Source organism: Stigmatopora nigra, chromosome 8 (assembly GCF_051989575.1).
Source record: "Stigmatopora nigra isolate UIUO_SnigA chromosome 8, RoL_Snig_1.1, whole genome shotgun sequence".
Classification (NCBI taxonomy): domain Eukaryota; kingdom Metazoa; phylum Chordata; class Actinopteri; order Syngnathiformes; family Syngnathidae; genus Stigmatopora; species Stigmatopora nigra.
This window is the reverse complement of record NC_135515.1, coordinates 10497436-10514824: the sequence shown is the minus strand read 5'-3', so window position 1 is coordinate 10514824 and position 17389 is coordinate 10497436. Positions and strand designations below refer to the sequence as shown.

General features: G+C 37.6%; 1 protein-coding gene across 2 annotated transcripts; it reads right to left on the bottom strand.

Moving 5' to 3' along the window:
- Positions 1-1500: 1500 nt before the first annotated feature.
- Positions 1501-14987, bottom strand: LOC144200852 (myelin protein zero-like protein 2). 2 transcript variants are annotated; one of them, XM_077723190.1, is made up of 6 exons: positions 14908-14987; positions 14733-14785; positions 5369-5538; positions 4693-4903; positions 3943-4111; positions 1501-2709 (listed from the first exon to the last, which is right to left on the bottom strand). In XM_077723190.1, exons 1-6 carry the CDS (start codon positions 14970-14972, stop codon positions 2547-2549), a joined length of 831 nt encoding a protein of 276 aa, XP_077579316.1. In that variant the 5' UTR covers positions 14973-14987; the 3' UTR covers positions 1501-2546. The 2 variants fall into 2 exon arrangements, with proteins under 2 accessions (XP_077579316.1, XP_077579317.1); XM_077723191.1 differs by lacking the exons at positions 14733-14785; positions 14908-14987 and adding an exon at positions 7683-7901.
- Positions 14988-17389: the final 2402 nt, after the last annotated feature.

The window sequence follows — 17389 nt, the reverse complement described above, 5'->3', positions numbered from 1 at the left end:
CCTGTGCTCGCACACAAGTGTGTGAATGAGCACGCAATGGAATTTGCACATATCGGTGCCAGGTACAACCCATTCTAAGGTGAGGAATGCAGACCAAAATGTAGTGACTAAACACTTAGAGTTCTAATATGAGAAACCTGTCAAGATTAGGTGGAAAAAGCAGTGCCTTATCAGGTGCTCCAGGTGACGCTGTTTTGCATCTATCCATTTTCCTCAGGCCTCATAAACAAGGCCGAGTTGAAGTCTATCGTATAGACCTCAGTTGGTATGACTCTATACCACGTGTGTCAAAGTGGTAGCCCGGGGGCCAAATCTGGTCCACCGCATCATTTTGTGTGGCCCGGGAAAGTCAATCATGAGTGCCATCTTTCTGTTTTAGGATCAAATTATAATGAAGATCATAGATGTATATTATATTTCCTGAAAATAACCTAAAATTTGAGACTATAAGGAACAAGTAACACTTCTTGATTTAAACAGATAACAAAAACAACATAACAAGCTGTCGATGGTCAAAGGGGGAAAAAAACCTTTATAATGAGCACTTCAGTATTATTCGCAGGCCCGAACTAAACTATGAAAAAGGTAGGACTTTACTCTGTAAAAATACGGTACTTTTGCTGACATCATTCTTATTTACTGGGTGGTGGTCACCCATTATTTTGTTATTTGATTAGTTTTAATAAACAAAACTTCAGGCATTTCTGACCTCTCCCTTTGGAAAATTTCAGTTTTTTGTTTTTTAATTGGTAACAAGGTACTAGAATGAATATAACTTCTTCATTCCATCTTTACTTCTCTAGCTGTAATCCCAAGCTTCAAAATGCTCTGATTGTCCTCATTCAGTTTTAAAGATGATTGGCCCCATCATAAAGGTTGAAAATCCCAAAAGCATTGAATAAGATTTGGATTGAAAAAAAAAATTACTAGTCTTTTAACTTTTCTTTTCCTTAAGGGTTCAATCCCAGGCCACTGTTTTTCGATGAATGGTTTGTTTTCTCACCCTATGCCATCACAGGTTTTCTCCGTGTACGACGCCCTCCTCCCACTTCCCATAAACCTGCAAGATAGCCTGAGTGAACTCTAAATTCTCCCTAGCTATGATTATGAGTCAATAATGCATTTTTAATATTCCAGATACACTGGTATAAAAAAAATGTTTTCCCCCTAGCAAAACAAATTGCAAAAAATGATTGTGGTGATATCAACATACATTGAATTATCTGGGATCAATGTGTTAATTTCTCAATACAAACTAGAAAACACTGGGAAATAAGCAAGGCTCTGCAAAAAGCAATTAAACCACAGTGATAAAGAAACCCCCCATTGACTCCTCTTGGGATTTACCTGTTTCTGATAATCTAATCATTGTCTATGCATAAATTTTCCTTTTACATCCATCCACACACTGTCAGACTTGCCACAAAGTAATTTATGTTGCAGCTAAAGGGGTAGACTTTGATCAGTACACGCAAATATGCTGACAAACACACACACAGACACACACACACAAACGTATTGACATTGTGCAGGTAACTTATTGACAGTCATGAAAAGCCTTGTCCGTGCAGTCTTAAACAACACTGAGTGTAAAGCTTTCAGGTAAACAAATAAAGGTGCAGAGCATTCAGTTTGTGCACAATCAAATGTACAGTACTAAATATAATGATGCATAATAAATGCAGGGAAATAGATTACTCTTACATAATAGATGAATTTTATAAAAGGATTTCAAATCATGTGAGAGTATTTAAAAACTAGGGCATTATCTCATTAATTCATTCCTCTAGCTCTAAGTACACTCGGCACAATGAATAAAATATTTAGGAAGCATTTTTTTTATTAGAAAATCATTAGCAAAAATTTCAGTCAAAATATATCCTATACCTGTATAAAAACAAAGAATGAAATACTTTGACCGTGATCTAAAAAAAACAGAATTGATGGATATTTCTCAATGTTATTCCATCAGTACAAAATTAGAATAAAGATATTTTTTATAGTCACGTGTTAGTGGATATAGTACAATGCATAGAGGAAAAAGAGATTTGCAGGGACAGTTTGCAATCAAGGGTTTTTCAGATCTAGACTGTACATTCCCTCCCCCACAATATTCCAAAAAGGAAGGTGCATTCTGTGGCTCAAACACCAGACTATATCTGGCCTGCAAGTCAAATATATAAGCAAAAAAAGTAGTAATTTTATTCAAGTAATCAAGTAATCTAATGTAACAGTGCAATCCCAGAAAACGGGATACAGAAGGACTTTTGTAGTTTCCAAACACCTGCTTGTCCCAGCAGGTTTAACTCAACTTTTGTTCCATCGTATGAAGCATAAACAAACTTTTTTTGTTTTATCCCTGAACCTCTTTGTGCATATTCCAAATTGTTCAAACAGGACGTCCGTCAGCTTTTCCTTCAATTCATAAAGACCATGTACATGGCTTCCCCAGCAAACGTTGTAAATTTTCACAACTCGCCACTTGGACTCAATGTGATTATTCCACTCTAGTACCAAATGGTCACCCACAGTCTGTTCCCACCTCTTTAGTCCGATAAGTCAAAATCGTCATCATCGTCGTCGTCCGAATCCCCGCCATCCGATTCGGAGCTGGGATCTTTAGTGCTGGCCTCTGAGATCATTCCATCTGAACTGTCAATCTCTACGGACGTCTGTGGTAGGTACAGGTGGAGGGCCTTCATTGGGTGGCTAGGACACGGAAAGAGGTGCACCGGGGGGGAGACGAGAACAACGTAACACACACACACATGTACACACATTGAAATACATGCATGCACGTTCATGAATGAATCATGTAGTACATGCATGTGTAGAAGACACAGCAGACAAAGAGAAAATGACAAGGACAAGCAGAGGTAACAGAGAAGAGTAGGGACAAAGGGTTAGAGTCACACATCTAGAACGTATCTGCACGTGATCATAATGGATAATATTGACTCACTTCTAAACATACCAACCACCAACCATATGTAAAACCACTTTTTTTCTCAAAAGGCAAGAATGCAGTCACCTTAACCCAGATGAATTTCACAGTGAGATCTGAAAACCCAAGAGTACAAAGTGGTGCCCAAGCAAGAGAAGACATTTTTTCATGAAATGAGTACCGTATTTTCATGACTATAAGGCGCACTTATAAGTCTTAAATTTTCTCCAAAATAGACAGGGCGACTTATAATCCAGTGTACTTTATATATGGGAAAAAAATTAATAAATTGAGGGTGCGCCTTATAATGCAGTGTGCCTTATAGTTGTGAAAATACGGTAGTTGTTCCAAACATTAATAGTAATAAGAAATGAACAGCAGAGGTTAGAAAGATTGAATCAAATTGTGACTCATTATGACCATAAGAAATGTAACAAAAGCACCTCAAATATTGTTGCAAGAGTCATGAAATGAGACCATATTTCTACAATTCCTATTGCTCGAAGAGAGCATCCATATTTAACCTGCCACTAGTGATGTTGCTTCATGATATGTATTAGTATGCAAATAAACATTGTGAATACACCTTTGTTCAAATGCAACATCACTAAAACATTTTGTTTAAACAGGAAAATGTTTTTCAAGTTCGGGAAAAGGTGCTGTGATTAGAAATAATGATCATTGCACAATAAAAAGGCACATTGTGATTTAAAAAAAAAAAAGCTTGAGTGATGAATGTTCTGTGATTGTAAATACTAAAGGGCCTTTTCTTTTTGTCTTCACTTTACTGGAAGATGCCCTTCAACTGGATCCAAAAGATGCAGTTGGAGAGGAAGGAAGAAGAGTATTGTCCGGCAGGAAAGAGTCCCAGGCCTCAGTAAGGAGCGCCACAAGCCCACCCGCAAATTCAGATGTAGGCCGAAAGAGGAAATCTATGATTCTTCAGTTCCTCATTCTATCATTGCTCCCCTTTCCCTCCTTGTTTCTCCTGACCTTACCATACTGTAGGATCTTTTCTCTCTTTGCGAGGAGCCTCTACCTCCCCTTCCCGCCTCTGTCTCTTTCTCTTGCACCTCCTGCAGGACACTGTGATGATGAGGATGAGAACCACAACGGCGATGCCTCCCCCAACAGCAAAAGCCAGCAGCAGAAGCTCCGAGAATGAGGCTAGGGAAACAAATATACAAAGCCAGGTGAAAGGGGAGAAAGTCCGGACTGTAACTATATAACAGCAACTATTTATAATCTAAGTTAAGGGTGTCAGACTCGTTGCTTCGCGGGGCGCATTTACATCAACTCGATTTTATGTGGGCCGGACCATTTTAGGAATAATATTTAGATTTTTTTTTTTATAAATGGATTAAAAGAATTGGATTAAAATCCCTGAATATTCAGTTTTTTATAGATCTAAAACAATATTTTAGCTTTTTTTTTTATATAATTTTAGATTTTACAAGGTGATTTTTGAACTAAAAACACAGAAAAAATGATTCAAAATTACAATTATTGATTCAAAAGGGGGTCAAGCAGGGAGTTTAATATACAGCTATACTCTGCATTTTTAATTTGATCCTAAAACAGAAAGTCGGCACTCATGATTTACTTTCTCGGGCCACAAAAAATGATGCGGCGGGCCAGATTTGGCCCCCGGGCCGTCACTTTGACACATGTGATCTAAGTCAAAGGGAGCACTTTTTTGTTGGTTTTGAAATTAGAAAATTGTGTGAAAATACAAGCCCCTTCCTTACCTGTAGTGACAACACGTAGTCGAATCTCTCCAACTGCTCCATGCACGTCCGGTGGGTTCTTCACCTGGCATGTGTAAGTGCCGTTGTAGGTGAACTTCACTTCGCGAATTATGATGGAGGCATCCTGGCCCATGATGTCACCAGCCCAGATGATGCGGTTTCTAAATATTCCCTCTTGTGGGGGATACGGCTTCTGCTGGTAGTGAAACACCTAGATGAGAGGAAAAGGTGCATTTAGTGGTTAAATTGTCATTTATTGTATATATATACAATTTTGAAAGGAACTAAAGAGTTATCAGTTCATGCCACTTTTTGGCTTGTATTCAGTTTCATTGAGAGTTAGATTAATTATGAAATGGTAACATAACCCTATCAATCTTTATCTCCATTTGCATTAATGTTTTTTTTCTTTCCCTGTGTTAACTTTACACAACATTTGCTGAAAAGGATTGTGTAGTTTGTGTGCTAACACAATTGCAATCAAATTAAATACATCTCACTTTACGCCTGCAAGATTGAAGATAGCTACAAGGAGAATAGGTTGGCTAAACAAACACACACACATACGCACATACACTAACCAATTTTCTAATGACTTTAATCATCTTTATCCATGGACTAATGAGATGGACGCTCCCAAAAAAACGTCCTTATCAAGACACAGATATAAACTCACTGATTCTTCTCGGCCTGGTTTAAGTGGTCGGAAGCTCCAAGAGACGATGAGGAGGTCTGGGTTGATATTAGTGTAACTAGAGAATGTACACTTCAGACGAATGTCCGTCCCGTTGACGGCCTCCACGTCATCAGAAGTGAATATGCGGATCCCATTGACCTGCAGCACTCCTACAACAGAAAAGACACATACAGTATGGCAATGGTGAGCATACAAACCAAGTCCAATCATCACAGCAAAAGAAATCCATGCATAAATTCACTTGAACAACTCATGATGAATCATTCATGACATCCCTGCTTAGTAAGTGCCTTCACCCAATGAGCCCCTAATGCTGCCTATGCAGAATTACTGCAAGAAGAAACTATAAGTTTCCCGGGAAACTTGCATTTTTGTATAAATTAGTATTTTACATATTTCAACCCAGCCTTCCCGCAAGACCAGAATGATGAATGCATACTAGGGATGCTGTGGACTAAATTACATGAAACTGAGTAGAAATCATAAATTTCCTACTTGGATAAACAGATCGCAAAGTCAGCATCCTCATCCTGCTTACAGCAGCCATTGAATGTCTTACAGCAAATTTACAACAGTAGAAGCCCTTAACCAAACAATAACAACTAACAATAGTTTTAGTAATCACGGTGATGCTGGCTGGCAGCCAGTGTTATTCTACAATCACTATTATTTTCAGTCCTAAGCACAGAGAAGGAAATGTCTTCGTCAACCTTATTTATGTGTGCAACTTCCTGGTTTGTGTGGAGGATTTCAAAAAGACAACTACTGCTGCCTCTCCCACAAAAAATATTGTTTTAGGAAGCAATAAAATGGTCCAGGAAGGTGTTATTTACTGATTTGAAAAGTGAGTCTCTCTCCACTAGACGCATAACTGTCAACAAATCTTAAAAGTGCAGCACCAACAAGAAAGGTAGTGAAACCCTGACAAAAAAAAACACAAATAAGTCAATCAAGAAGAAGATATTTTACCCTCAATTGTTCTATTGGGTCACTAGCCTGACTTCCATACAGATTTAATAGCCTAGGAATGTGAGTATTTTTTCTTTATTAGATGAGCCCTGTGAGTGACTTTTTCTATAAATTGCACTCCAGACTAGCATTTAACATCATGTCAAGACTACCATCAAGTCAATAGTTTAATGTGCTTGTTATTTGAATTAACCATAACAATAAACTAGATCACATTATCCAAAGGTCATACAGCAGATTGCAACCAAAGTTAATAATACAGTGGTGGGCTGGACATGGGCCACCAAACTCTCAAAACAAAGCCATTATATCACGATACCAGTGTTTCTCAAAAGGTCCGCTTTGATATATTGAAAAAATGTGGATACAATTTATAGTTGAAGATGGAGAAGGGAAGCTTAACCAATCAAAGCCTATTTAGTATGCCTCAACCAATATGGGGAAAATATCAATATTATTTAGGCATCCATAATAAAACAATTCTGGATTGTTATGGTGTGGCATAGAAAAAACTCCATGATTTGAATTTTGAAGACATTTGACTTCATTGAATGGCAAATCAACACAAAACAGTTGGAATTTACTTGAGTAAAAAGTAGAAACTGAGACGTTTTAACATCATTGAATGATAACAGACCTTTAGATGGAAAAAAAATGAATGAATACATTTGTGTAACATGCATGTTTACGGCATGTTGAGGGCATGTGGAGAAAATTAAAGTAGAAAATCTAAACAGCACGCAAAGACAGACGTGAAATTAAAACATAAATCCAGACATGCTGGCCATTAACACCACTATAACTCTAGTAACAAATCTCATAGCTAAAAGTCCTACCAGGTATGTTGTGAGATGGGTTTTTTTTAATTTAACATTGTTTTAGATCTAAAACATCTTTTCTGGACCATTTCTGAATCACATTGTTCCTTGAAGGGATCACCAGAAAGCTGGGAAAAAAAATCAGCAGGGGCTTGGGAGCCGAGGCAGCACGTTTTCTTTCTTATCAGGCATGAGAATGCTTCCTGTGAGCCGGGATGAGAGCGTGGGGCACCCAGACAGCCCCCGTACGCCACTAAATAGGCATCTCTCTCATCAGTAGGCTCTGATATCTCTATTTTGATGTAATGTGTTTTAAATGAGCTTGATGAAATGTGAGAGAAGACAAGTGTTGACACATTTTCATCAGATTTGAGACAAAAAAATACAAACACACCAGATTCGACCAGTTTCAACTGACTCACTTCAATTGCTTTTGACAGAAGTTATTTTACTTTAAGATCACAAAAATGTACATGTATGTTGTAAGAGAATATTTAACAGCAAACCTTCAGAAAGACATAATCCAGATGAGGTGAAATTCATATCACCAACAACTTCATATGGAACTATTCTTTTTTTCTAAAATCTGTTACCTTTCCTCCCCCTTCTTTTAACCATGTAGTTTATAGTCCAGGATGTTTTATAGGCTAATGAACTTCATGTCTTTTGGTGTAAATGTCTCACAATACAACGAGGACACCCAGAGTTTATAATCCATCGTATCTTATTTACTGTTAGGGATTGGTTTTGTTGTTTTTTTTCCCCCTGTTTGACCTGACCTTGTGACTGCCCGTTGAGTTCACCTGTCGTTTCCCCGCCTCTGGCTTCAGTTTGTGTGACCGAAGTGTTTCCAATTGTCTCATCAACCCATATCTTTCTATTTAAACCCTGTGTATTTGTTGGAACATCTTGTGTACACCTGTTTTTGAAAATTTCATGAAAGTATTCAACTTTTGTTAGTGCACCATCACTCCCCATCTTGGCCTACTTCCATACATTTGTGTGTCCAATCCTACCACGATTCACGCTCCGTAAAACCTAACATTTACGAAAAAATACAATTTTCTTGTACAAATTGGTGGCTTATAGTCAGGGGCGCCTGATCTCCTCTCCTTCATCTCATTTTCTGAACCACATTATCCACATTTGGGTCACGGGGGGTGCAGGAGCGTATCCCAGCTGACTCCGGCCCAGAGGCAGGGCACACCCTGAATTCTTGCACACTCACACCCATATCTAGGAGCAATCTAGAGGGTCCAATCAGCCTACCATGCATGTTTTTGCAATGTGTGAGGAAACCGTATTACCCGGAAGAAACCCACGCAGGAGAGGGAGAACATTCAAACTCCACACAGTAGGACGTGACCTGGATTTGAACCCAGGACCCCAGAGCTGTGAGGCCAACACACTAACAGTTTCAAGTGAATACATACTTAAACACTCTTTGGGAAGATTTACTTTTTCTGCTTTCCTGCACTTGGGTTTTGACCATAAAGGGGAAAAACATGGTGGACTAGTTCTGCTATAACCTTGACAGATGGAGGTTTACATGCTACAATTTACAGATTATGTCATTGTCATTCTTTTGGCAATGAAGGATTAAATCTTCAGAACTATAACACATCTCTGGTATCTTCACTAGCCAATCCGTGCTTGAATTATAACAAGTGTCACTAATCTACACTTACAAAATTAGGTGTGTTGATTAAGAATTCAAGCTATTCTATTAAGGACTCAAACTATCAAAGTGCTTACTTAAACTCTTCATTACTGCAAATGCTTTGGTAGTTTGTAAACATGTTTTTTTCAATGTCAACAAATGTTAAGGTTTATACATTTTAAACATTTAACCGCACCGAGAGATAAATGTGTTGTTATTTGTATTTTTTTTAAGTTGAAGTGATGAATGAGAACGTGATGATGAAGTTCGTACTTGTTAGGGAGAATTATTTGTTTAGGTTGTTGTCGGGCCCATTATTCGGCCCAGCCATATCTCTCTGTCTGGTCTAAATCTTTCTCTTGTTTAATTTGCACATCCTGCTTTGCTAATGTCAACCACACCCATCTTTTAGTGGGAAAGAGCAGGAAATAGAAACATTTAGGAAGGAGCTAGTGTGAACACATCATTTTTGTATTATTTTTCCTGTCAAAGGCCCCACTGTTGCTAAATTAAATCATTCATTCATATTCTGAACCTCTTTATCATCACAAACTTGGCGGGGGTGCTTGAGCCTAATCCCAGCTGACTTTAGGGCAGAGGTGGGGGACACCCTGTATTGGGGACGGACAACCACTCATACCCTTAACTAGGGGCAATTTAGAGTGTCCAATCCACTGCCTACCATGCATGTCTTTGGAATGTGGTAGGAAACCGGAGTACCAGTAGAAAACCCACTCTGGCCCAGGGAGAACATGCAAACTCCACAGAGGTGGCCCGATCAGGATTTGAACCCAGTATCCCAGAGCTGTGAGGCAGACACACTAACCACTCAAACTCCCCTTATTCCTAAATGTCCATTGAATTAGGTCCAAGTTCTAATAAACCCAAAACCAGGCATACTTGTCAGTTAAGTGACATGTCTACCGTGGTGGATACAGTGGTGAAATTGCTAATAAAGAATTTCTCACTGCAAACTGAGTCAAGAATTTGGTTTTGCTTGGATTGGCAGGCATCCCACAATTGTGTAAATCGGTCAAAAAGAAACAAACGAAAAAATATGAGGTAGTAATTCAACTACTGATATGAAAGTATATTTCCAGAAAGTCACAGAATATATGAATGTTTCAAAGTTAATAAATTCTTTCATAGATGATGTTTATTTTGAATCAGATCACCAGGTATCCCACTGCATATGTCCAGTGTGAATGCCAGGGGCGTAGCACCTACTAAAACTGAAATAACATCCATTATACAAACATGAAATGCTCCTCCTACCATTCATATTCAAAACCTATTACATCATCACATTATAAAGTTATTTCATCTACATTCCCCAACTTGATTTCAATACAGGATGGACATTTAAACTTGTAGTTGTTTGGGGTGCAGCAGAAATGTAACATTTACACTATCACTTTAAATATCTACTCGAAATATCTTTATGAAGCATGATATTCAATTTTTTTATTTTATTCGATTCTTCTGCTTCAAAATGTGGTCAACTAACAGATGTTAATGCATGTAAGAATAGATTTTCTCAAATAGACAATAGATCTGATTTTAAATCTGGACAAATCAAGTACAGAACAGTTGGATTCTACTTTGTTTAGTGTCTTTCCTCTCTGTATTTTGTCTAAGAAACAAAGGGAGTAGCTGAGGGAAACCTAAATCCCTGTTACATCACTTATTAGAGGAAGCCTTTGGAACATAGTACATGAAATACAAATAGCCCGGTGTATTACAGTGTCTCTCATTTGTGCTGGGCTTCAAAGCCACTTTTTTGTGTCTTTTAGGAAACAAAAGAATGGCTTTCATCACCGGGTTTCAACATGATAAACAGCAGTTTCAGTTAACAATAATGTGCAAACCTGGAGGATAGAGACTTCTCAATGGTAAATTGCACATTGTCCACAGAGGGGTTACTCTACTTCAAGGTTGTCAGACTCGGGTTGGTTTGCGGGCCGCATTAACGTCCATTCAATTTCATGTGGGCCGGACCATTTTAGATATAATATTTAGATTTTTTTTTTATAAATGGATTAAAAGAACTGGAATAAAAGCAACATTAAAAACAATGTTTATTTGAGTTTTTTTTCTTAGTAAGGGAGAATTATTTTTAATTATTTGTTTTTAATTTAAAAAAGGAAACCAATTTTTTCTTTAATTATTTTCCATATTAAAGTAGAAAAACAGTAAATAATTTTTAGATATTACAAAATGATTTTTGAACTAAAAACTGAAAAAAATGGATTAAAAAATGAAATTATTGATTTAAAATCAGGAAATATAATATACATCTATAATCTTCATTTTAGTTTAATCCTAAAACAGAAAGTGGGCACTCACGAATGACTTTCCCCAGCCACACAAAATGATGCGACGGGCCAGATTTTGCCCCCGGGCCGCCACTTTTACACCTGTGTTCTACATTATATAATTTACTTCAACATGTCTCTCATGACACTGTAGAATATTAAAAAAAAAAAAAAATATATATATATATATATATATATATATATATATATATATATATATATATATATATATATATATATATATATATATACACAAATAAAACATGAAATACATTCCTCAATTAGAATAAGTTTGTATTTAAATGTGATTTGACATAGACACATACATGAATTTTAGATGTATATATTTAAGAAGCAGCTCCTTTTTTTGTTAAACATTTAAGGCGTGATCGCAGCATATGTTATTGTTATGACTAAAGGGCGAGTGAGAGCTGCACTAACTTTGGAATGGAACAATTGACAGTGCCAGGATTACATTAGGAGTGTAGTTTTAGGATTACATTGTAGTGTTGAGCTACAAATGTCCCAAATGGAAAAACATGGAGCACAAATAGCTGCATTAAAGTCTTAAGAGAGTGGAAACATGGCTGGACTGCTTCAAGTAAAATTTACACAGAATAAAACAGACAAAGCCAAGATGAAGGGGGAAAAAAGCAAAAAGTTGTACGTGGATTGTGTTGTTATCCATTCACCCAAAATGTAATCAGATCACTCAGTTAAGACTACAAAATTTTAGGTTCAAATACCTTTATTAGCACTACACTTTTATAATATTACTGCTTAGACCTGGGCAATTTGTACATCGTTTCTATGCTGCTTTCTAGTTTTTTGTTCTGTTTATTTTCTTTTTTCCTCCCTCCTACTTTTGCCTTATTTGTTTTATCTCATGTTTTAACATCAACTTGCACAACGGACTAAAGATGGAAATTAGCCTTCAGCTATAATCTTCCAGATTTACATGTACGTATATGTTCATCAATATGTATTGTCCCTCAAAATATCTGAAGTGAGCACTGTGTCAATGCCTATGAGAATTTAATCCATCAAACCTCTGTTGCGACGTCAGAGCTAACTCAACAAATTGTCATCGGGATTAGAAACAGTTCGATCCACCCACAAAAGTAATATCCGTCAACTGGACATGTTGATGCAACCTTCAAAAGACTTTATTTAGCCATATTCAGACTCTTATTAGTCATCCTTGCGATTGTAGGTGGTGGAATTAAGGAGATCTGGCATGATCACCCCTACCTTTGTGTAGGTCAACACACTAAATCTCTTTAAATTGGAATAGACCTTTGCCTCGAATGCAACAAGAAAACATAACCATAAATACAAAGACAACTACTGTATAGCACAGGGTCTACTACGGGAATGGGTTGGGGTCGGAAGGTCACTGGGTTCAAACCATTTTAGCAGCAGATTACATTGTAGCTGAACTGTAGATCTAAAATGCAAGATATGAACTTTTCTAGCCATACCTTTGCAGATCTATTATGAACTTTGACTAAGAAAAAAGTCCCTACCATGTTCAGTGATAGATTCTCCAAATTCCTATTTGAATCAAACATTGTCTGAAACACTTCATGAGGAGAACTTTATCTTCACAGAAGTACCCTGACTACGCCTAGCTGGCAATTACAGTGATTTTGAGCAGCCTTCAACTGTCTCTAAAGCATTTCGCCACAAAGGCAAAATATCCTTCCAGGCTGCGTCAACACAGCTCAACATGCCAATAATCAAAGCCATACTTTAATTGACTGATGTAGTGTTGTGGTTACATTAAAGACGCCGTAATATGGTTGGTTATACACCATAGTACAACTATTGACTGAATGAAGACGAAGCCTATAGAAGCAATGGAATCGTCGGAATGTCGCATTCAACAACAGTCATCTGTTCTCTCTCTTTCTCTCTCTTGGGTGTTAAACCAGAAAGTCAGGACAGGTTGGCACATGTCAGCATCATAGCCTTCATGTCAGGCTTCTTGTTGAGAATGATCAACAAACGAAAGGCATAAAATATAGATCTCCAATTGCTGAAAAAATGTAGTGCTGTTTTTTTCTATAACCTTCCTAAAGGGAAGAATCACTTGATATTACAATTTTTTTTATTGAATGTATTTCAAGGTTACTTGTGAAGGTACCAGAAATTGTGTCAAATGTATAAAATAGACTCCGACACAGTTAAATCCTATAGAACACGTGTCAAAGTGGCGGCCCGGTGACCAAATCTGGCCCGCCGTATCATTATGTGTGGCCCAGTGAGTGCCAACTTTCTGTTTTAGGATCAAATTAAAATGAAAAGAATAGATGTATATTAAATTTCCTGATTTTCCCCCTGTTAAATCAATAATTGTCATTTTTAATCAGTTTTTCAGTGTTTTTAGTTCAAAAATCATTTTGTAAAATCTAAAAATATATAAACAAATAGCTAAAATCAACATTATTTTAGATCGATAAAAACTGAATATTCAGGGCTTTTAATCCATTTATTATTGAAATCTAAATATTATATCTATAATGGTCTGGCCCACATGAAATCGAGTAGACACTAACGCGGCCCGCAAACCAACCCGAGTCTTGACACCACACTCTAGAAGGGTCAACATCAAGATTCTTATTAAATAAAAACTGGAATAAATTTGTTTTATAACAAAAATAATAATGTGTGAACGACATGAATGTTTACTGTATTGTACTCATCATTGTCCTGGTATAGATCGGTAAGTAATCTAATGTAAGATAATACATCTTTTCCAGACAAATTTCCAATTTTATACCTCATAATTCAAAAAAAACAAGTATCAGGGTGCTTGTTTGAGCATGAATTCCTGAGTCTGAGTTTGAGTTTTCCAAGATAACAAAGCCCGGGGATCTGATTGCGTTGATGCAATCCTGTGATGGTGTAATTGGCAAATTCCCATTTGTCCTTTTATTTCTTCAGCACACATCCTTATCCAAGTCTCAAAGCTCTTTCTTATTTCTACTACTGAATGGATAGTAGCCAATACTATGCAAAAATTCAAATCCTACTAAACTTTTTTAAAACTTTAAAGCAATTGAACAGCAATTCCAATGTAAATAAATGGACGCACTGGCACGTGAGTGGTTTTAATGAAACGGAAAAGGCTTATTATGTTTTCATTGTTTGTAACCTATGGTATAAATGGTTGTGATGTCATTCAGCATATCCGGGATATCCTGATATATACCGTGTGCGTCAATGGTGTGCCATTCACTTTACATTCCCGAAAAAAGGGAGGAAATGAGTGAAACAAAACAAGTTGCACTTGTGACAATTGCCTGATTGGCAATTACTGTAAAGGCATTCTATTCACAAAACTTAATGCCTCCCTTACGGCTATTTAACGGACACAACCCACGCCGATGTGCCAGTTTATGACGCATGACAAGCGCTCAAAAGACGCAACTTAAGTTCACGCCCCTCCAGGGAGCGCTTTGGCACAGTGTATTGTCTTCGAAATAGCCAAAAACAACAATGAATCACCGTTCCAAAGAGTTTTGCCACGTTCGAACGAACTCCAACTAAAATATATGTAGTAATGAAAAGAATCTTACCTGAAGCTGCGAGTCCACAAAGAAGAAAAATCCTCATGACGCTCATCGGGAGACTGTCCGTTGATCAAGACAACAGGAGACTATTAATATGGACAATCCCGCGAAGACTAAAATGCTCAAATCGGAACTTGTTTTTCTTGTCTTCTTTGGTAGAAAGTAAAACAGGAGTGCTTACCTGTAGTTCGTCCAAGCACCGAAGACGCGTCCTGACTCGCCACTGGCTTTTTCCCTCATATCCATCACTCTCTCGCTCTCTCTCTCTCTCTCTCTTTCTATCTCACTCCCTCCCTTTCGAACCTCCCTCCCTCACACTGGAAAACATAGAGAAAAAAATGTATTATATATGTTTCGAAAAATAAATATATGCAAATTTTGGCCCTTGAAAATAAATATATTTACATTTTCGCTGTGGAAATCAATAATTGAAAATTCTCTTATCCCATCTCATTTTCTGAACTGCTTCATCCTCATTATGGTCACAGGGGGTGCTGGAACATATCACAGCTGACCCAGAGATGGGGTACACCCTGAATCGGTGGCCAGCCAATCGCAGGGCACAAGGAGACAAAGGACAACCATGTACACTCACACCCATATCTAGGGGCAATTTAAAGTTTCCAATCAGCCTACCATGCATGTTTTTGGAATGTGGGAGGAAACCGGAGTACCCAGAGGGAACCCATGCAGGCCCGGGAGAACATGCAAACTCTACAAAGATAGACACGACCTGGATTTGATTTCGCTAGCCACTCGCTCCACCGGCTAGCCCTAATTGAAAATTATTGCAATATATTTCTGAAACCAGTCTTTAAACATTGCCAATTTACAAGAGATAATTAGTGTGTAACTTGCTAAGTTTCAAGGAAATTTATCACATCTGGCTACCTATACAATTGAGTTCTGACATCAAGGGCAATCATTTATAGGTTTTTTTTAGCATAAACATGTATATATATTTACATCGTGAAAGCCCAATTGAAAATATATTTATGGCAATATACTGCAATAATTTCTTACCAATTATTTATTCCTGAGCCCTGGTGGCATGCCTCCAACTCTCCAAACGTCGTTTTATCTCCCCCCTCAAAACGAATGGAAAAATGTTGGGTTCCCAAACCGGTTTTGCTGCTAGTTTGAATGGATGTTGCGCAAACGTTTACACTTATCGGACAAATACTGTGACGTAACGCAATGCACATGCTTATGGTGGTTCAAAAACTTCATTTTCTGAACTGTGTATCTTCACAAGGGTCGTGGGGGGTGCTGGAGCCTATCCCAGCCAACGGGCACGAGGCAGGGGGAACTGGTGGCTAGCCAATCACACGAGAAGACGGGCAAACATGACTACAGCGTCGCTAGACTTAGTGTCAACGCCTGTGTTACACCCTGCCTTTTCTTGACTTGAAACACAGGGAGAAATAATCACAGTGATTAGTTGTTGTCCTCAATCCAACTTTTACTTTAATGAGGAAAACCTCCCGTGTTTGCCAAGCCATGTGTTCCAAGACATCAATAATCGAATACCCATTCAGACTTTAACATTTCATTCTTGCTATTTGGATCATGGAATCAATAATCGAACACCGATAACCATCCAATCCAAAACTAGTTGTACATCACACATGCAATCATTAATAACTTAAACACTTTAGCATGTCAAACCTGGTTGCACATGATGATGCTCTTATTGGGTTGTTCGAGATTCAGCTCTTTCACCATGAGTTTTCTTATTTTAACTCACAGATTAGTGGAGAGCCGTATACACCCATTAAAAGAGCCACAAATAACTCCCGAGCCATAGGTTCCCTACCCCTGATTCACAGTGTTCAACCAGGCTACATGCATGTATGAGGACACTGGGGTACCCGGACAAAACCCATGCAGGCCTAGGCAGGACATGCAAACTCCAAACAGGAAAGTCCAAACCTGGGATCGGACCATCGATCTAAAAACTGTGAGGCCGACATAGATACATAATTAGGTTATGCATACATATGCAGACAGTTAAAGTGTTTATTTCTATTAATGTGTACTATTAGAACCTACTTTCATTCATTGTTGAATTCACTCAGACAAGCCTCAAGTCAGATAATTAATTCATATTACTTGTAAATGGATTTAAATTGTCTCCTTGTCTTGTTCTCGGGGCCGGCTACTTAATCAATGGGAAAGACTGCTGACCTAAGAGTTGTTTAAAAGAAATCATTGACTCTTGCCCATAGATAAAGTTTCTTGTTTTTGCTACTTTTCAGATATAATACTCCAGTAAGATGAAATAGGTGTCTAATGAAATGAATATAGAATAAGTAGTACTCCTGAAAGAATGGTTTAAAGGTTTCCATGCAAACTGTTATAGAATGTAAACAAATGCTAATTAAACCCTTGCAGTAACATAGTGTGTATAATTTATAATAGTAAATGATAGGTGGACAACTTTATCTGATTTTTTTTTATATAAAGTGAGCCTGCTGTATTGCATTCACCGCTGAGCCATAAGAGGGCAGGACTGCACTGTAAATTTTGGGTACATCCCATAATACTCTACAACTTTATGGTATTTCACTACAATCCAAAATTGTCAGATAATGTAATGGTGTATTCAACTTTATTGTAAAGTTCAACTCATAAAAAAAAACATTCTGTGTGAATAAAGTTCC